The 15,154-nt window shown below is 37.6% G+C and overlaps 1 protein-coding gene across 4 annotated transcripts in view; it reads left to right on the top strand.

Annotated features, from left to right (window-relative positions):
* Positions 1-15,154, top strand: part of ppp1r12c (protein phosphatase 1, regulatory subunit 12C) — a 28,799-nt gene that overhangs the window by 11,794 nt on the left and 1,851 nt on the right. Inside the window, exons 6-19 of one of the 4 annotated variants that reach the window (XM_007231355.4) lie at positions 695-839; positions 3,409-3,483; positions 3,637-3,716; positions 4,415-4,545; positions 4,933-4,997; positions 6,695-6,822; positions 7,270-7,357; positions 8,056-8,170; positions 11,337-11,458; positions 11,879-11,928; positions 12,038-12,089; positions 13,067-13,171; positions 13,690-13,740; positions 14,701-14,751. In XM_007231355.4, the coding sequence (XP_007231417.3) occupies positions 695-839; positions 3,409-3,483; positions 3,637-3,716; positions 4,415-4,545; positions 4,933-4,997; positions 6,695-6,822; positions 7,270-7,357; positions 8,056-8,170; positions 11,337-11,458; positions 11,879-11,928; positions 12,038-12,089; positions 13,067-13,171; positions 13,690-13,740; positions 14,701-14,751 (1,258 nt within the window). Of the gene's footprint in view, positions 1-694; positions 840-3,408; positions 3,484-3,636; positions 3,717-4,414; positions 4,546-4,929; positions 4,998-6,694; positions 6,823-7,269; positions 7,358-8,055; positions 8,171-11,336; positions 11,459-11,878; positions 11,929-12,037; positions 12,090-13,066; positions 13,172-13,689; positions 13,741-14,700; positions 14,752-15,154 lie in introns of all 4 variants that reach the window. The other 3 variants (XM_007231356.4, XM_015600753.3, XM_007231354.4) reach the window with 3 other exon arrangements.

A 15,154-nucleotide genomic window follows, 5' to 3' on the forward strand; every position in this document is an offset into this window, starting at 1 on the left:
CTGTAACAATCTGGCAACCCTGATTGCTCGCTGTTTACTGTGTTTGTTCGGCTGTCTGTTGCTTAGTAGTGAGATTCTTAATGCATTTTGGGAAACATTTAGCTTGTGTAGTATGCATTAATGTTGCCCTATATACTAAATAATAGGGAGCCATTTTGGTTACAGCCTGAGAGATGGAGGCAATATAACTAAACACATCAAACTGAAGAAAGGATTTTTGAACATTATTTGTAAAGTGTAATGAATGAACCGGCTGTATAAAATGGCGGAGGATTTTCAGAACAGGGCAAAGCAAGCTCTCTATCATAGAATTCACTGTGAGTTCTTTATTGTATGGAAACAAGTAAGAACATCTGTCAAAACCCAAAGCTGAAATAGAAATGGACCCTGCACGGAGACGATGACGATGTTTGTATTTTAAAAGACATTTCTTCAGTTTTGTGTTTACTTAAATTTCCACCATCTTTCAGTGTTATATTATATATTATAAATTCATTTGTATTTGTGGCAGTAGTGTAAAAGTAAAATATGTTTTCCAAGTGTAGAGGAAGCTCATATAATTTACATATGTACTACTTTACATAGTTACATTAAAATAAGGTGTGTGTGTTATTCCTTTCGCCTCTCTAGGTAGTGATGTTTCAAATTCTTTCACCTTTTTTTTAGCTGTCTCACTTTTTGTTTTATGTGTCAGGTTGCTGTGTCAGTGCGGGTTGGATGTATCTGCTAAAGACTGGGACGGCTGGACTCCGCTCCACGCTGCAGCACACTGGTGCCAGAGAGAGGCCTGCAGCCTCTTGGCAGAGCAACTATGTGACATGGAGGCCCGCAGCAATGGGGTGAGCATGAAGGAGAGAGCAAAGGTCTGCTAGTGCTCAAATGTTTGGAACTGCTTGTCATGTTAATATTCATGTCTATTATGCATAAACTCACCAGGAAATGTATTGGAAAGGAATGTATGTACCATCAGAATGGTTCATTTCTATATGCAAGTATGTTTCAGCGTTACAATTTGCTTCCACTACTGAACATGAGGTTCATTGGTGATTTAAAACAAAGAAAGATAAGCAGTTTTTCTATTCACTCGCGGTAATGTGTGCATAAGACAAGCTCTTACCTGTTTTATTAAGATTTAGACATTGTGTAAAATAGTTCCACGCTGCAGATTCTAACAAAGATCTTCAATTACCCTCTGAGAACTCTCCTCAGTGATGCTATTAGGGCTGCAACAATTAGTCAATGTAACTATTTAAATTAGTCGACTACAAGTTTTAAATTTCACAACAGTACTGCAGTACACAAACTGCTGCTGACAGAGATGCAATGGGAGATGGGTAATAGGCTCACTAACACAGCTTACTCTCAACTTGGTCTGTATCTCCAAAAGTGCTCAAACACAACAGATTACATATTAACCCAAATGGCTTTTAAATCTCAGTTGTTCATCTGTTTCTATGCCTTTTAGAGATGGAGGACATTGCAGACGTAATCGTTGACTAATCGACTAATCGAAAAAATAATAATCAGATTAGTCAACTAGCAAATAATCATTAGTTGCAACCCTAGCTGCCATGTATTGCACCTTGAGGACACCAGAGGCAATCTGAATGATGTGGTGAAAACAAACACCCAGAACTAGATTGGGATTAAAATAGTTTTATAGAGCACTAGCATCATGTATTTGCAGGGAAATAAGGCTCATGCAATTGAAAACAGTGAATTTCAAACTTACAGTAGCAGAGCTTTGAAAAGTGAAAGAGAAACAGAAACAGACACTCAGAGACAAAGAGAGAGAAGTGAGAGAGGGATTGAGGCATTTAAACAATAGACAGTTATATGAGATGAAAAAGCGATATGTAGAATGATTAGACAGATAGGCAGGCAGACAAACAGACAGACAGAGAGGGAAGTAAAATCTGTAGAGCAGTTCAGTCGACTGCAGGAGCACACAGTTCATTCTCCGTCTGAAAGCAGCAGATATTAGTCAGCTATGTGAAAGTAGATTGAGTGGGCTTGGAGCACAGCACCTTGTGCAACTGAGCAGCAGCAGAGCGGATGTGTGTAGGTGCCCTTCTGTGCCAAAGAGCTCACCACACATAAGCTAATGCAGGCTACTCTTTTACACACACACACATAAACACACACGCGCGCACACACAGCGTCTCTTTGTGAGCAATAACCAAAGAAGCAGGAACTGGGAGAGAGACAGTTACATGTGCAGTTCCTGTGTAGCAGACAGTACATTTGTGCCATTTATGCTGAGATTTGTGTGTGAGAATACTAATTAGATCACCACTGTTATTAATGTTGTATAGTACAAAAATGCACTTTACTATTCTCCTTTCACCCTGCTCCTTCACTACCAAGAGCAGGCATTATTTGGGTGGTGGATGGTTTTCAGCATAACAGTATGACAGTGGTATAGTGGTCGTGTGTTAGCACTGTACTTCTTTACACTATAAGATGCACCAGATTATAAGGCGCACTATCAATGAACGTCTATATTCTGCTCTGTTTTCATACCTAATGGATTATAAGGCCCATTATGCGACACTAGTAAGGAGCAGGGGTGTTGCCATGTTTTTCCCATTTAATTCAGCAGGTCTCGCTGCTGGGTGGTGGAGGAAGTTTAGTTAAATAACGCTAAGCTGAGTAAACAAAACTAGTAAAGCGCTTCCGTTTACTTACAGTAAGCTTAGATTTCAAGATTTTTCCACTAAGCAGGGGGCAGCTGCATTAGCATTAGCATAAGTGGCTAACTGCTAGGGCTAGTCGTGGTTAGCACTAGTAAATGCCACCCGACAGCACTACACTGGGAAACCCTAAGCCAAGGCGATGTTTACTAGTGTTTCATCCAGCGTAGCTTGTTTTAACATGGTAAACATGCAGACTACAGTCCGATACACTTACCCCTGAACGGCGAAAGAGCTAGCGCTTAGCGAGGTTAGTGGCTAATGCTAATGCTGCTTCAGAAGTGCTAACTGGGGTTACAAGCAGGCTACAGGCCGATAATACTCATTTCTGAACAGCGAAAGAGCTAGGGCTTAATGTGGTTAGCGGCTAATGCTAATGCTCCTCAAGCTGTGCTATCCGGGGTTAGTAGCTGAATACAGTCCGATATACTCTGCGCTGAACGCCAGAAGAGCTAGCGATTAGCGCTTTACTTCTTACTTCTTACAACCTGATACATACATTCATACATCATGCACACCGGATTATAAAGTGCACTCATCATTTTAAATGCACCCTATGGTAGTGTGTGTTGTTCTGGTACGAGTGGATCAGATACAGCAGTGCTGCTGGAGGTTTTAAGCACCTGTCACTGCTCGGCTGAGATTTGTCGGCCAGCCAGAAATGTAAGTAAGAAGAAGTGAATTACTATAAATGTGTTTATGTATGCGTGTGCAGGGTCAGACTCCATTCGATGTGGCCGATGAAAGTTTGGTGGCTTTTCTGGAGGAGCTTTCTCAGAGACAAGCTAATGTAAGTCTGCACACTAACACAACCTCAGTGTTAATGTTAACAAAAAAAATCTTTTTTTTTTTAAAGTATTGTTTGCAAATTACTTTACATATGCAAAGAAAAATGTGTGTTGTAAGTGATTTTGTGTTGTTTTTGTTTTTTTTCCCCTCACAGTGGCGGACTGAACAGGCCATTAACGATAAACAGAATGCACAAGCAGCCAGTAATGGCAACGCCGCAAACAAAAGGCGCAGGTTAGAAATTGGCCTCTGGCTTTATTTACTGTTAACTGTTAATACATTAATACATTAAATATGTATTAAATGTGTTATTCAAATGTGAATATGTTATTAGATATTTAAACATTTAGACATTTCATCTTAAACATTGAAACAACACTGAGATATGGAGATAATATGACTAAATACATCAAACTTAAGAAATGTCTTTTAAATATTATTTGTAATGAATAAGTGTTATGCAAAAAGACAAATTCAAACCAGAGGAATTGCGCAACAGGGCACAGCAAGCTCTCTATAATAGAATTCACTGGGAATTCTTTATTGCATCAGAGGGTTCTTGAAGACATGTAAGAACATCTTTCCTAAACCCAAAGCTACAATAGAGATGGACCATGCAACAAGACTGAGACCCAAAACATTCCAATAAAAGCCAACAAGTAATTGCTGAAAAGCATTTTTTAAAGACATTTCTTCAGTTGTATGTGTTTACTTATATTTTCCTTAACCATCTTTCAGTGTTGTTTAATTGAATATTATAAATTCATATGTTTAAAATAAGACAACAGATTTCATGGGGTGTCTTAATATTTTAACATGGCTGTAAGTGAAAAAGCTATTGCAATATTCTCTGTTTTCACTCGGTTTCTTTCTCTGTATGTTCTCTCTCTGTGTATGTTCTCTCTCTCTTTTTCTCTGGCACTTTCTCTCAGGAGTTCAGTGTGTAGGATGAGCAGCCGAGAAAAGATGAGTGTACAGGATCAGTCAAAGGAAAGAGGGGTCTCTGGTGGGCTTGAGCTAAATGAGGACAGAGAGAGCAGTCCCGGTAAAACACACCTACCAAGTCAGTTATACTTCATCCATGTCTCCTATCTTTATTACAGTGGTTTTACATAAAATGTACAGTTCCGTTATTTTTACAGCAAAGCCAATAAAAAAAAACACTTTTGATTTTATAAGAGAACATATCTGTATTACTTATTTACTATGTAACAAGTAAGTGAAGCACTTATACATCAAGAGATGGTTCATTACCCCTTTTAAAGGTTCTTTACACATGCACATCTCTGTTACAAACACAAAAAGTCTTACTGCACCAAAAGTGGTTCCTTTATGGCATCACTCATTGGTTATTTGTAGTGCTTTTATTTTTAAGAGGATGGATACTTTAATGTCTAATGTATTCTCTCTCTTTTTTTTTATCTCTCCCTCCCTTCCTTTGATGTAGAAGGTTCGACAATATCGAGTCCAGACACAGAAAGCGTCACTACCTCCACAGTCAGTCCAGCTGACAAGGTTAGATGCCTCATTTGCTCTATGATGTATTAAAAGGAAATCTATGTTTATGGACACAATTTTATACATGTGTTCCTGTCATAGCATAGGGCTGGACAATAATATGACAAATAATATGTATAAATATATATTTGGCCCTGTTCTAGTGATGTATAGGCGAGGTGTCAACCATGCACCATTCAGCTTGTCAGTGTGTCTTTGATATCAGGAGGACACAAAAAATACACCTTACGCAACGCACCTTTGGGCGTAACAGATTGGCAGATTGGTATTTTAACAGCGCAGCACTTTTGCACTTCTCAGCAGAGAAAACTGACTTTTGTGTTTACGCTGTGAATGTGAGCGAGCAGGTCACTTACAGAACAGCAACGTTATTTTATGTTGTAGTCTGTTTATTGTTGATGTGTAAATCGGGGTGTACGCAGGCTGAGCTCACGAGGCACACTTTGACAGTGTTGTGTAAACTAAGGTTTTTCAAATTCCGGCAACTTTTAGAATCTTTTGCCTTTTTTCTGCTCTACGACTTCACCCTCTCCGCTTATAGTTTCCTTGGCCCCTTTTTCTGCGCTACAACTGAACACTTTTGCCACTTTTAGACTCTTTGGCCTGTTTTTCTGCACTACAACTTCACCCTCTCCGCTTTTAGACTCTTTGACCTGTTTTTCTGTGCTACAACTGAACGCTCTCGTCACTTTTAGACTCTTTGGTCCGTTTTTCTGTGCAACAACTGCACACTCTCTCTGCTTTTAGACTCTTTGGTCCGTTTTTCTGCACTACAACTTCACCCTCTCCGCTTTTAGACTCTTTGACCTGTTTTTCTGTGCTACAACTGAACACTCTCGTCACTTTTAGACTCTTTGGTCCGTTTTTCTGCACTACAACTGCACACTCTCTCCGCTTTTAGACTCTGACCTGTTTTTCTGCGCTACAACTGCACACTCTCTCCGCTTTTAGACTCTTTGGCCCGATTTCTGCACTACAACTGCACACTCTCTCTGCTTTTAGACTCTTTGGCCCGTTGTTCTGCACTACAACTGCACACTCTCTCCGCTTTTAGACTCTTTGGCCCGTTTCAGATACCTAGCGCTTAAACTTTGAATCTTACATTATAAAAACCTTCTTAACAGCGGGCCAACTTTCATTCTATTTATAAAATACGCGGGCCGCTCATAAAAAGGAAACGGGCCGCAAATGGCCCACGGGCCTTAGTTTGGACACCCCTGGTGTAGATATATTCATAAGCACATTTACCATTTAAAAGGCACGGGTGCAAGATAGCAATGAGCATCACAACACATCTTGTATAGAATGTAAGATAGGGCCCAATATGTTTCAAAAACTATGATTTTTTTTTTTATTTTTGATATTTTGACACATAACTGACAGTCATTACGGGGTACATTACAAAAATTGACAGATCAATTTATCAGAAGTTTATAGGTACAGATAACCATTGTGGGCTTTTTTCTGTAGCTGTTCTTTTGTTTATATCAATATCGTTAGTGTATTGTTTTGAAGGAAATTAAGAAGTATATTGTGACATAATATATTGTGAAACATTTGCCAATATTGTCCAGCCCTATCAAAGTGTTCTCTTTGTGAGGCTAATTCAGCTGAAGTGCAGTTATTTTAATAATCAGCATAATGAAGTGCATTAAAGTGCAACATTAACAGTCTTTATTGTGTGTGTGCTGAAGACTCCTGAAGAGAAAGAAGCCGAGGAGAAAGATCAAGAGCAAGAGAGACACACAGCTCGTGTTCCTCCCACCCTGCAGAGGCTCGACTCAACTGGGGAAAGCCCCAGCGGCTCTGGTGATGGTAAAAAGTAAGACCAACCCCCACCCCAATCTCTCTTTTATAAAACATACTGATACATTTTTGTAATATTTAATGTGCCATTACTTTTGAGTGAATGATTTTAGGAGTGTTTTAAGGCGCACCTTGCAAAAACCTGTGTCCAGGTTAAGTGATTTTGCCTGCAATTTCGGGCCATCTTAAATACACATGAATGATTAAGCTGTTTTGGCCTCTAGTAGCTAGACACAGAACAGAAATATGGCGCGTTAGACACGTGATATTTATGACACAGCATCCTCGTTTGTGCGTTTAGGATCAGTACATCATACACATTATTGCTGTGGTGATAAACTCTCATCCTTGGTGATTGTGTTCTTGAATTATTAGTATTGGTACATAGTAAACACCAAAACAGCACAGCTGTGAAAAAGAAATGTCAAATTTTAATTTCTCCCTGTCTTTCTGTTTCACTCAGGTTCCAGGCTCCAGTTAGAGATGAGGAATCAGAGTCTCAGAGGAAAGCTCGCTCTCGTCTCATGCGCCAGTCACGTCGCTCCACTCAGGTGAGTATTTTTGCTGTCCTGCAAAACCTTGAATTTTAGCTTTCTCAGATTTTCAGTTTTTGACATAATGTAAATTTAGCTGTAGTTTTCTACATTGTATTAAACTTTAATGAGGAATGGACCAACAGAAATCCTCTAAAATTATATCGAATACAAATTTGTACTTTGAATTTATTAAAAATAGTGTATAGGTTTTCTTTCTCATGTTAGGTTGCCATTTTGGAGAGCTCTATTGTACAATCTAGCAGCAATGCAGAATAAAGTCTGCAGATGTGTAATAGTTTCCAGCACAAATGTGTAGGGGTTGATTTAAAACCTGATGATTACATTTTTTTTGTTGTTTTATTCAGCTCTTTTATTTGTGGATGTGCCACAATAGTAAACAAACCTATATGTTAAGTATGTTAAGTTTTTACATTTTCTTCGTGAAAAAACTTGTATAAGTTTAATTCAGCTATATTTTTAAGATTAACCAGCAGCTCTCTATAACTTTACACGTGTATTTTATATTAAACACAATTATTTCTTTCTCTCTTATATTCCAGTGCAAAAAGGTTTAAAATAGGAAAATCACTGACACATTTAAATTTTATCTTTAAGCCTGTCCAGTCTTTTAGGCGTAATAATAGAATTTGATGTTTGTCTAAGGTCCGTTTTAATGTGCACTGATGTCGTTAATATGCTATTTTGATGAACAGGGTGTGACCTTGACTGATCTTAAGGAGGCAGAGCGAACCATTAGCAGGACCACGGAGCCTCAGCGCACTCTTCAGCCTGTTAGCCCTGTTGTCACGGTAACACCAGCAGAGAGAGGTAATCACATTTACAAATAAAATCAAACTACAAACAGCCACATATTTTACTGAAAACATGTTTCTGAGCCAAGAGAGCAGAATTTCCCTGGCTTTAAAACAGCTGAGAGTGTTGATCAGATATTCAAAGAAACCATAATCCTTTACAAATGAATACGGACCGGGGGTGAGCGATGTTGATCTAAAATAATGTGACTTTGTCAATTATGTTTCATGGTGTTTTGCTATAATAATATTATTGGCGATATGAAAAACACAGATTTCTTTTTATTAATTGCAACAAAATAAATGTCTTTTATGTAAGGACAGCTCTGGAAAAGCTGTAGACTGTCTGGAGACCACTTCAGTTTTATGTTTGAGTAAAATGAACATTGTTGTTTAATTCTATAAACTACAGACAACATTTCTCCCAAATTCCTAATAAAAATATTGTCATTTACAGCATTTATTTGCATAAAATGGGAAATGAGCTTTCAGACCAATCAATATTTGGTGGAATAACCCTGGTTTTAAATCACAGTTTTCATGCGTCTTGGCATGTTCTCCTCCACCAGTCTTACACACTGCTTTTGAATAACTTTATGCCACTCCTGGTGCAAAAATTCAAGCAGATCAGCTTGGTTTGATGGCTTTTGATCATCCATCTTTCTCTTGATTTTATTCCAGAGGTTTTCAATTAGGTAAAATAAAAAACGTATAATTTTTAAGTGCTCTCTTTATTTTTTCAAGAGCTGTATAACAGTTTCAGACGTTCAGCAGAAACAAAAAAATACATGAACTTTTGTCTATTTTGTAAACAATACAAACTTACTGTAATAAATTGTAAAAAAAATAATACAATGTACAAAAAATATAAATGATTTAATATCAAATCTAATATTTAGTGCATGTATATGAACCTTAAGCATTAACAGATAAATAAAAAATACAACTAAAGCTTCACAGTAAAAAGCAAACTAGATACAAAATATTACTATTATCAATGTGTTTTTATCACAATATTACTGTCACTATATATTATATGATACAATATGGCACACCCCTACTACTGACTTAGAACCGCCAATTAAAAATGAATGATTTCAGTGTGTTTATGTGCAAAGACAATACCTTTTTACTATCACATAGTAAAGCAGCAGAAGCCAGTCTGCTCTAAAAGCGCTACATTCTGATGCATATGCAAACATAGCAGTTCCAGCGCTAGAAGCACTGAGCTCCTAAATAGAACAGCTGCTATTTTTGGTGCTGGGTCGAGCAACCAGAAACTGAAAACTTGGTTCAGTTTTTTTTCTCTCCCACTTGTGAAATAATTACCACAGTCAAGGTCAGTTTCAGCATTGTGGTGAGAAAAGCAACATACATGAAGTGATAGTACCTCCATATATACACTCTCAATTAGGCCTGTCATGACAACAGCTTTTGGATGATTTTTTTTTTTATTCTTTCAGAAGTAATAGTGATTAACGATGTTACTGTCATTTATTAAAAATACGATTATTTTAAGCCACTAATATAATGATAATAATGATTACTAATATAATAGCACAATTACATCATTTTAAGAGCAGTTAATTTTTATTGAACCCTTCCAAAAAATAACCATAAATCAAACATTTCACCCTTTTGTGAGAAACCAGACCTTGTTTCTCTTTAAAAAGAAATTGATCACTTGTTTGCATTAAAACAAGAAAATGTACTTAGACTTATATTTATTTATCCATAAAGGCACTTAAAATAAAATAACTTAGAGTAATGGTAAAGCAATCTCCCAAAAGGGAAAAATATTTGATACCCCTTGAACGTTTTTTTACATTCGTCACCTTTCAACCACAAACTTAAATGTATTTTATTGAGATTTTAATTATGGACAAACATAGGGGCACCGATTGGTCCAGCGGTCTGCGCTGCAACTATGAGCAGTAGGTCGCAGGTTCGAACCCCCGCTCATGCAGCTTTGCCATCAAGCTGCCGGCGCTCAGAGGGAGTAAAATTGGACTTGCTCCCTCCGGGTGGGTAGATGGCACTCCCTCCCCACATCATTAAAGGGTGATGTCCACAGTACAGGGCATCTGTGAGCTGATGTATCGGAACCAAGTCGCTCCGCTTTCCTCCGAGCGCGCTGGCTGCTCAGCAATGCTGCATCAGCAGCAGCTCGAAAAGAAGCGGTGGCTGACTTCGCATGTATCGGAGGAAGCATGTGTTAGTCTTCACCCTCCTGGTGTGTTGGGGCATTACTAGTGATAGAGGGAGTCCTTATGAGTGGGTAATTGGACGTGTAAATTGAACAAAAAAGAAAAAAAGAACACAGACAAACACAAAGCAGCACATATTTGCAAAGTGGAACAAAAATTATTTTGACATGGTTTTCAAAATATGTATCAAATAAAAACCTGAAAAGTGTGCAAAAGTATTTACCTCCTTTTACTCTGAAACTCCTAAATTAAAACCAGTGAAGTCACTTAATAGTTAATAGAGTCTAGCTGTGTCTAATTCAGTCTCAGTATAAATACACCCGTCCTGTGAAAGCCTCAGTGGTTTGTTGGAGAACACTAGAGAACGAACAGCATCATAAAGGCCAAGGAACTCACCAGACAGGTCAGAGATGCTTTGAGCAACCCAATGGGCACCATTCAATCTATTATTCAAAAATGGAAAAAGTATTTTACAACTGCAAACCTAAAAAGACATGGCCGTCTCTTTGGAAAGCACTGGTCATAAAGGAGGCAAGAGGCCCATGATCGTTCTGGAGGAGCTGCAGAAATACACAGCTCCACAGGATAACTATAAGTGATGCACTTCACAAACCTGGTCTTTATGGAAGATTGACAAGAAGAATCCATTGTTGAAGGAAAGACAGGGTCACAGCAAAGCACAGCATGTGGAAGAAGGTTCTGTGTCAGATGAGACCAAAATTTGAACTTTTTTGGCCCAAATGCAAAACGCCATGTGTGGCAAAATGTAACTCTGCTCTTGACCCTGAACACATCATTTTTAATACATTTAAAAAAAATTACATTTAAAATACATTTTAGTTTGTGGTTGTAAAGTGACAAAATGTAAAAATGTTCAAGGGGTATAAATACTTTTGCTAAAGTTCCAAATAAGTTGTAAATTATATAAAACAAGAAAACAAATTATATTTACCCTACTTGTGCTGCCCTTCACAGACACAGACACAGAGCAGATAAAGTCTTCTGGATCTGAAGGAGACTCCAAACTGGCAGTGAGGGATCGGCGCAGAGCAAGAAAAGAGAGACGATCAACAGGCATTGATTCATTATTAGGAGAGGTGAGGGAAATATATGTTCTATATGTATTATATTTAACATATAGAACATATAGAGATAGACAATTTGTAATAAATTATGGCACCAATCCATTTAATGTAATGAATAAAATTAATGTACGTGTAATAATGTAATAAATGTAATGATGCCAAAACTAATGTAATGTGTGCCAGTTTGGAAAAAAAGAAAAAGTTTTTAATTTAATCAGTTCAGCTATAATTGGAGTTACATAGTTTATCTTACATAGTATGCCTGTGATTTGTTGACTATTGTCAGCCCATCACCATTCTAAACTATTTGATTTTTTAATATCTTGTACAGTATCTATAATAGCGTCGGTGTCTTGTGTAATGAATCTAATATATCTGATTTTTAAACAGTCATGTAAATATGTATATGACTTCTACTTGTGCTCTTTTCAGACTGAGGACTTGGATGTGAATATTCCTGCAAAGGAAGACAGCACTAAAAGGTTTCTATCTATTACATGTTTTTGTGGTTTTGTGTAAAAACATCAGGATAGAATTTTTCATGATCATACTGTCTGTTCTGTTATCTTATCTCGTCTGTCATTTTTATAGTGCTCCTCAGCCAGAAGATACAAAACTGTCATTATCACTGGATTTTAGAAAGGTATGTTTGAGTGAATTAGATTTAGTTCTTTACATTTTAGATATAATAATTAATTATTTAATACTCTTCTAAAAAAACTTGTCTTTGTTAAAATTAACCCCTGGAGTAGTAAATGTGCTGCATTTCTATACTGGTTGTAATTAAATGTGTCATGTAGGATCGGAACATTCTGTATGATACATTATTTTTTTATCACTGTAAGAAAAAAAGCTCCTGCTGCATTTTACTGTTGGATGCATATTGTTTGGTTTGTTTCATCAGAGTAACAAAAAAGGTGACCAAATTACAAAGGTGAAAAGTATTCAGATTCATTACTCAGGTAGAAGTGAAGAGATACTAGTGTTTAACATACTTTTGTAGAAGCATTTTACTCCAGGAAAAGTGTAAAAGTACTGGTTTCAAATGTTAAACAATTCTAGGATGCATTAGGCTCTCTGTTTATTCCGTATATAAGCCCATTGAGAATGAACGCATTTTAGTACAATGCAAATATATTAAAGACGCTTAGTCGGGACACTGCTCGAGTTCTCTTCAGTCTCATCTTCATACTTGTCTGCATACATCTGCTTGAGTGTCACATGACATGTGCAAGTGTGATGGATCACGTATAAACCGATAGGGTGTCAGAATGGTATTTGTTTATACTTCTCATCCAATCAAAATCAAATTCACTCTATCTGGATGGAGAGATTTATCTGGATAAGTGTTTTTGGACTATGAGAAGCTGGAGTGTAAAGTATATATAACCAACATTTTTCCACTTAAATAAGGTAACAAAGTATTTGTACTTCATTTCTTGACACCTCTGCCAAAGTATGAAGTATGTTCGTATTCATACGTAATATTGCTCTTTACATACCTAAATAAATACAACTTTTACAATTTCACATTGTTAATGGAGACAATGAGATTCAGCTTAGATTTATCTGTTCATCCTGTGCTTTCTGTTTATCTACTCCTTTACTGTTTTGCTGCAGTTGTATGTGGATGTGCTGAAGGAGAACACAACGCTGAAAGAGAAGCTCCAGGAGACACAGTTGCAGCTCAGTGAGAGCAAGGTGGAACTGGAGCGTCTCAGACAGGTAATGCTTGTGCGTGCGTGTGTGCGTGTGGAGGTGACTGTATGGAGATTGTGTCTGCAGGTGGGAGGATTGGGGAAGTTAAAGGAAAAAAAAAACAAAGAAGGTCAAAGGAGGTCAAATCATCATAGTGATATTTAAGTACACAAAAGAATAGAACTCCGGAATCAATAGGTACCATTCCAAATGCCAGGCGTGGGCCAGAGGGGCATAAAGTCCTCCAGATATTGAGCTGTGGGGCAGTGGAACTGTGTTTTCTGGAATGATGGCTCTTTTATATTTGAACTGTATAGGTTGGCAAATAAATGATATATTGCATTACATCGTAAAAAAAGAGTTATAAGTGTTCATGTCGTTGCATTCCTATTTTTTGCTAATTTCTAATATTTCATTTAAATGAGAATATACCGCTGAGGCAGAATGGTTTATTTACAAAATAATATATCAGTAGTATATATTTTTATGAATAAATAAGTAATACCCTTTTGTCTATCTGTCTGTCTGTCTCTTTCTGCGTTTAGAATCAGGAGAATGGCTGTGAGCGACCTGCCCTGCTGGAACTAGAGAGATTTGTGAGTATTTTTGTTCTCGTATTTCTGACACTAACCCTTCCTGTCTGACACTATGTATGTCCTCCTTTTCTTTGTGCTTCCTATGCGGTTTGAACCAGCCTCACTCAGCTGTCAGCTATCGTATCTCAAACATGCTCTCTGTCTCTCACGCCCTCTGGCAAAAAAATCATTCAGCCTTTTACTGATGCAGTCTGTCATTCAGCCCACTGAGAGCCCAGGAACAGGATAACCAGTAACCAGTTCAAATAATAATGACAACTTGGGCCAATAAATCCACAAGATGAAAATCAGAGAAATAACATGACAGTGGCTGAGGTAATAGACAGATTGACACTTTATTTTCAGATCCACAGACTGAAATTGGTCTTGCATAAAAATAGCAGCTCCGTTAGGACACAGTGCATTACCAGCACAACACAGACCAAAAAAAACATAAATATTTAATTTGCATTATAACACCCTTGATCATTTTGGATTAGGCTCCATGTTCAGTTTAAGGATTGACTGATGTATAAAGGCCTGCTTCAGTCTTACATAATTAAAACATGGAACACAGCATTTTGAAGTGTCCAGACTTTACAGATGTGGACAAGCAGCTGTACCACACAGCATTACAGTACTGCAGAACACTCAGAATAACAGCAGTAAAAAACAGTAGGAGTAACTGCTCCATCTGCTGGAGTTGCTCCAAAAGATTAGAAAATCCGGGCTGTCCAAGTAAGTTAATTATGTTAGCAAAACAGTGTCACCTTAGTATTTTAGAACATATTTTAAAGTTAAGCAGTAATCGCCTGTGTATAGAGTGAAAAGTAAAGCAGAACTCACACAGTCCTGAGGTGCACCGACATTAATTGATATGGCAAAAGAAAGTGTTTGTTCACATTATGCTCATGCTCAGGTTGTTAACTAGAGTAATACAGGTCTGAATCATGCTTGATCATGTCTTTTTGTGTGCCACAGGAGAAGAAAGCACTTCAGAGGAAAGCATCAGAGCTCGAGGATGAGCTGAAGGTAATCTGTGTTTAGAAATCTAATTATCTTCACACCCAGCTGTTCTTTATAGCTGTGCTTAAAGTGATGGTCTGATCAGATCTATTAGCTGACATATGGTTTCTGTTTTTTATCAATAGCCGCACAACACATATCACAAGGCAGGTGTCGAAATTCAGTGTATTATTATGTGAAATACACAGACATGCCAAAAGAAATGGGACAGGAGCTAGTATTGTGTCATAGGGAAGCTAAAGATTAAAAAATTAGAACTTCCCATCCATCAAGCACTTACTATTAGCCCTCACTCCAACTGCAATAATTCATTTTACTTTGTCTTGAGCACACTGGACAGTGTTCAGCCTTAGTCACAAGATAACACCTTAAAACAGATGTGAGCATTCTCAAGCCACTGAGAATGCCC

Source organism: Astyanax mexicanus, chromosome 5 (genome assembly GCF_023375975.1).
Source record: "Astyanax mexicanus isolate ESR-SI-001 chromosome 5, AstMex3_surface, whole genome shotgun sequence".
Taxonomy (NCBI): Eukaryota; Metazoa; Chordata; class Actinopteri; order Characiformes; family Acestrorhamphidae; genus Astyanax; species Astyanax mexicanus.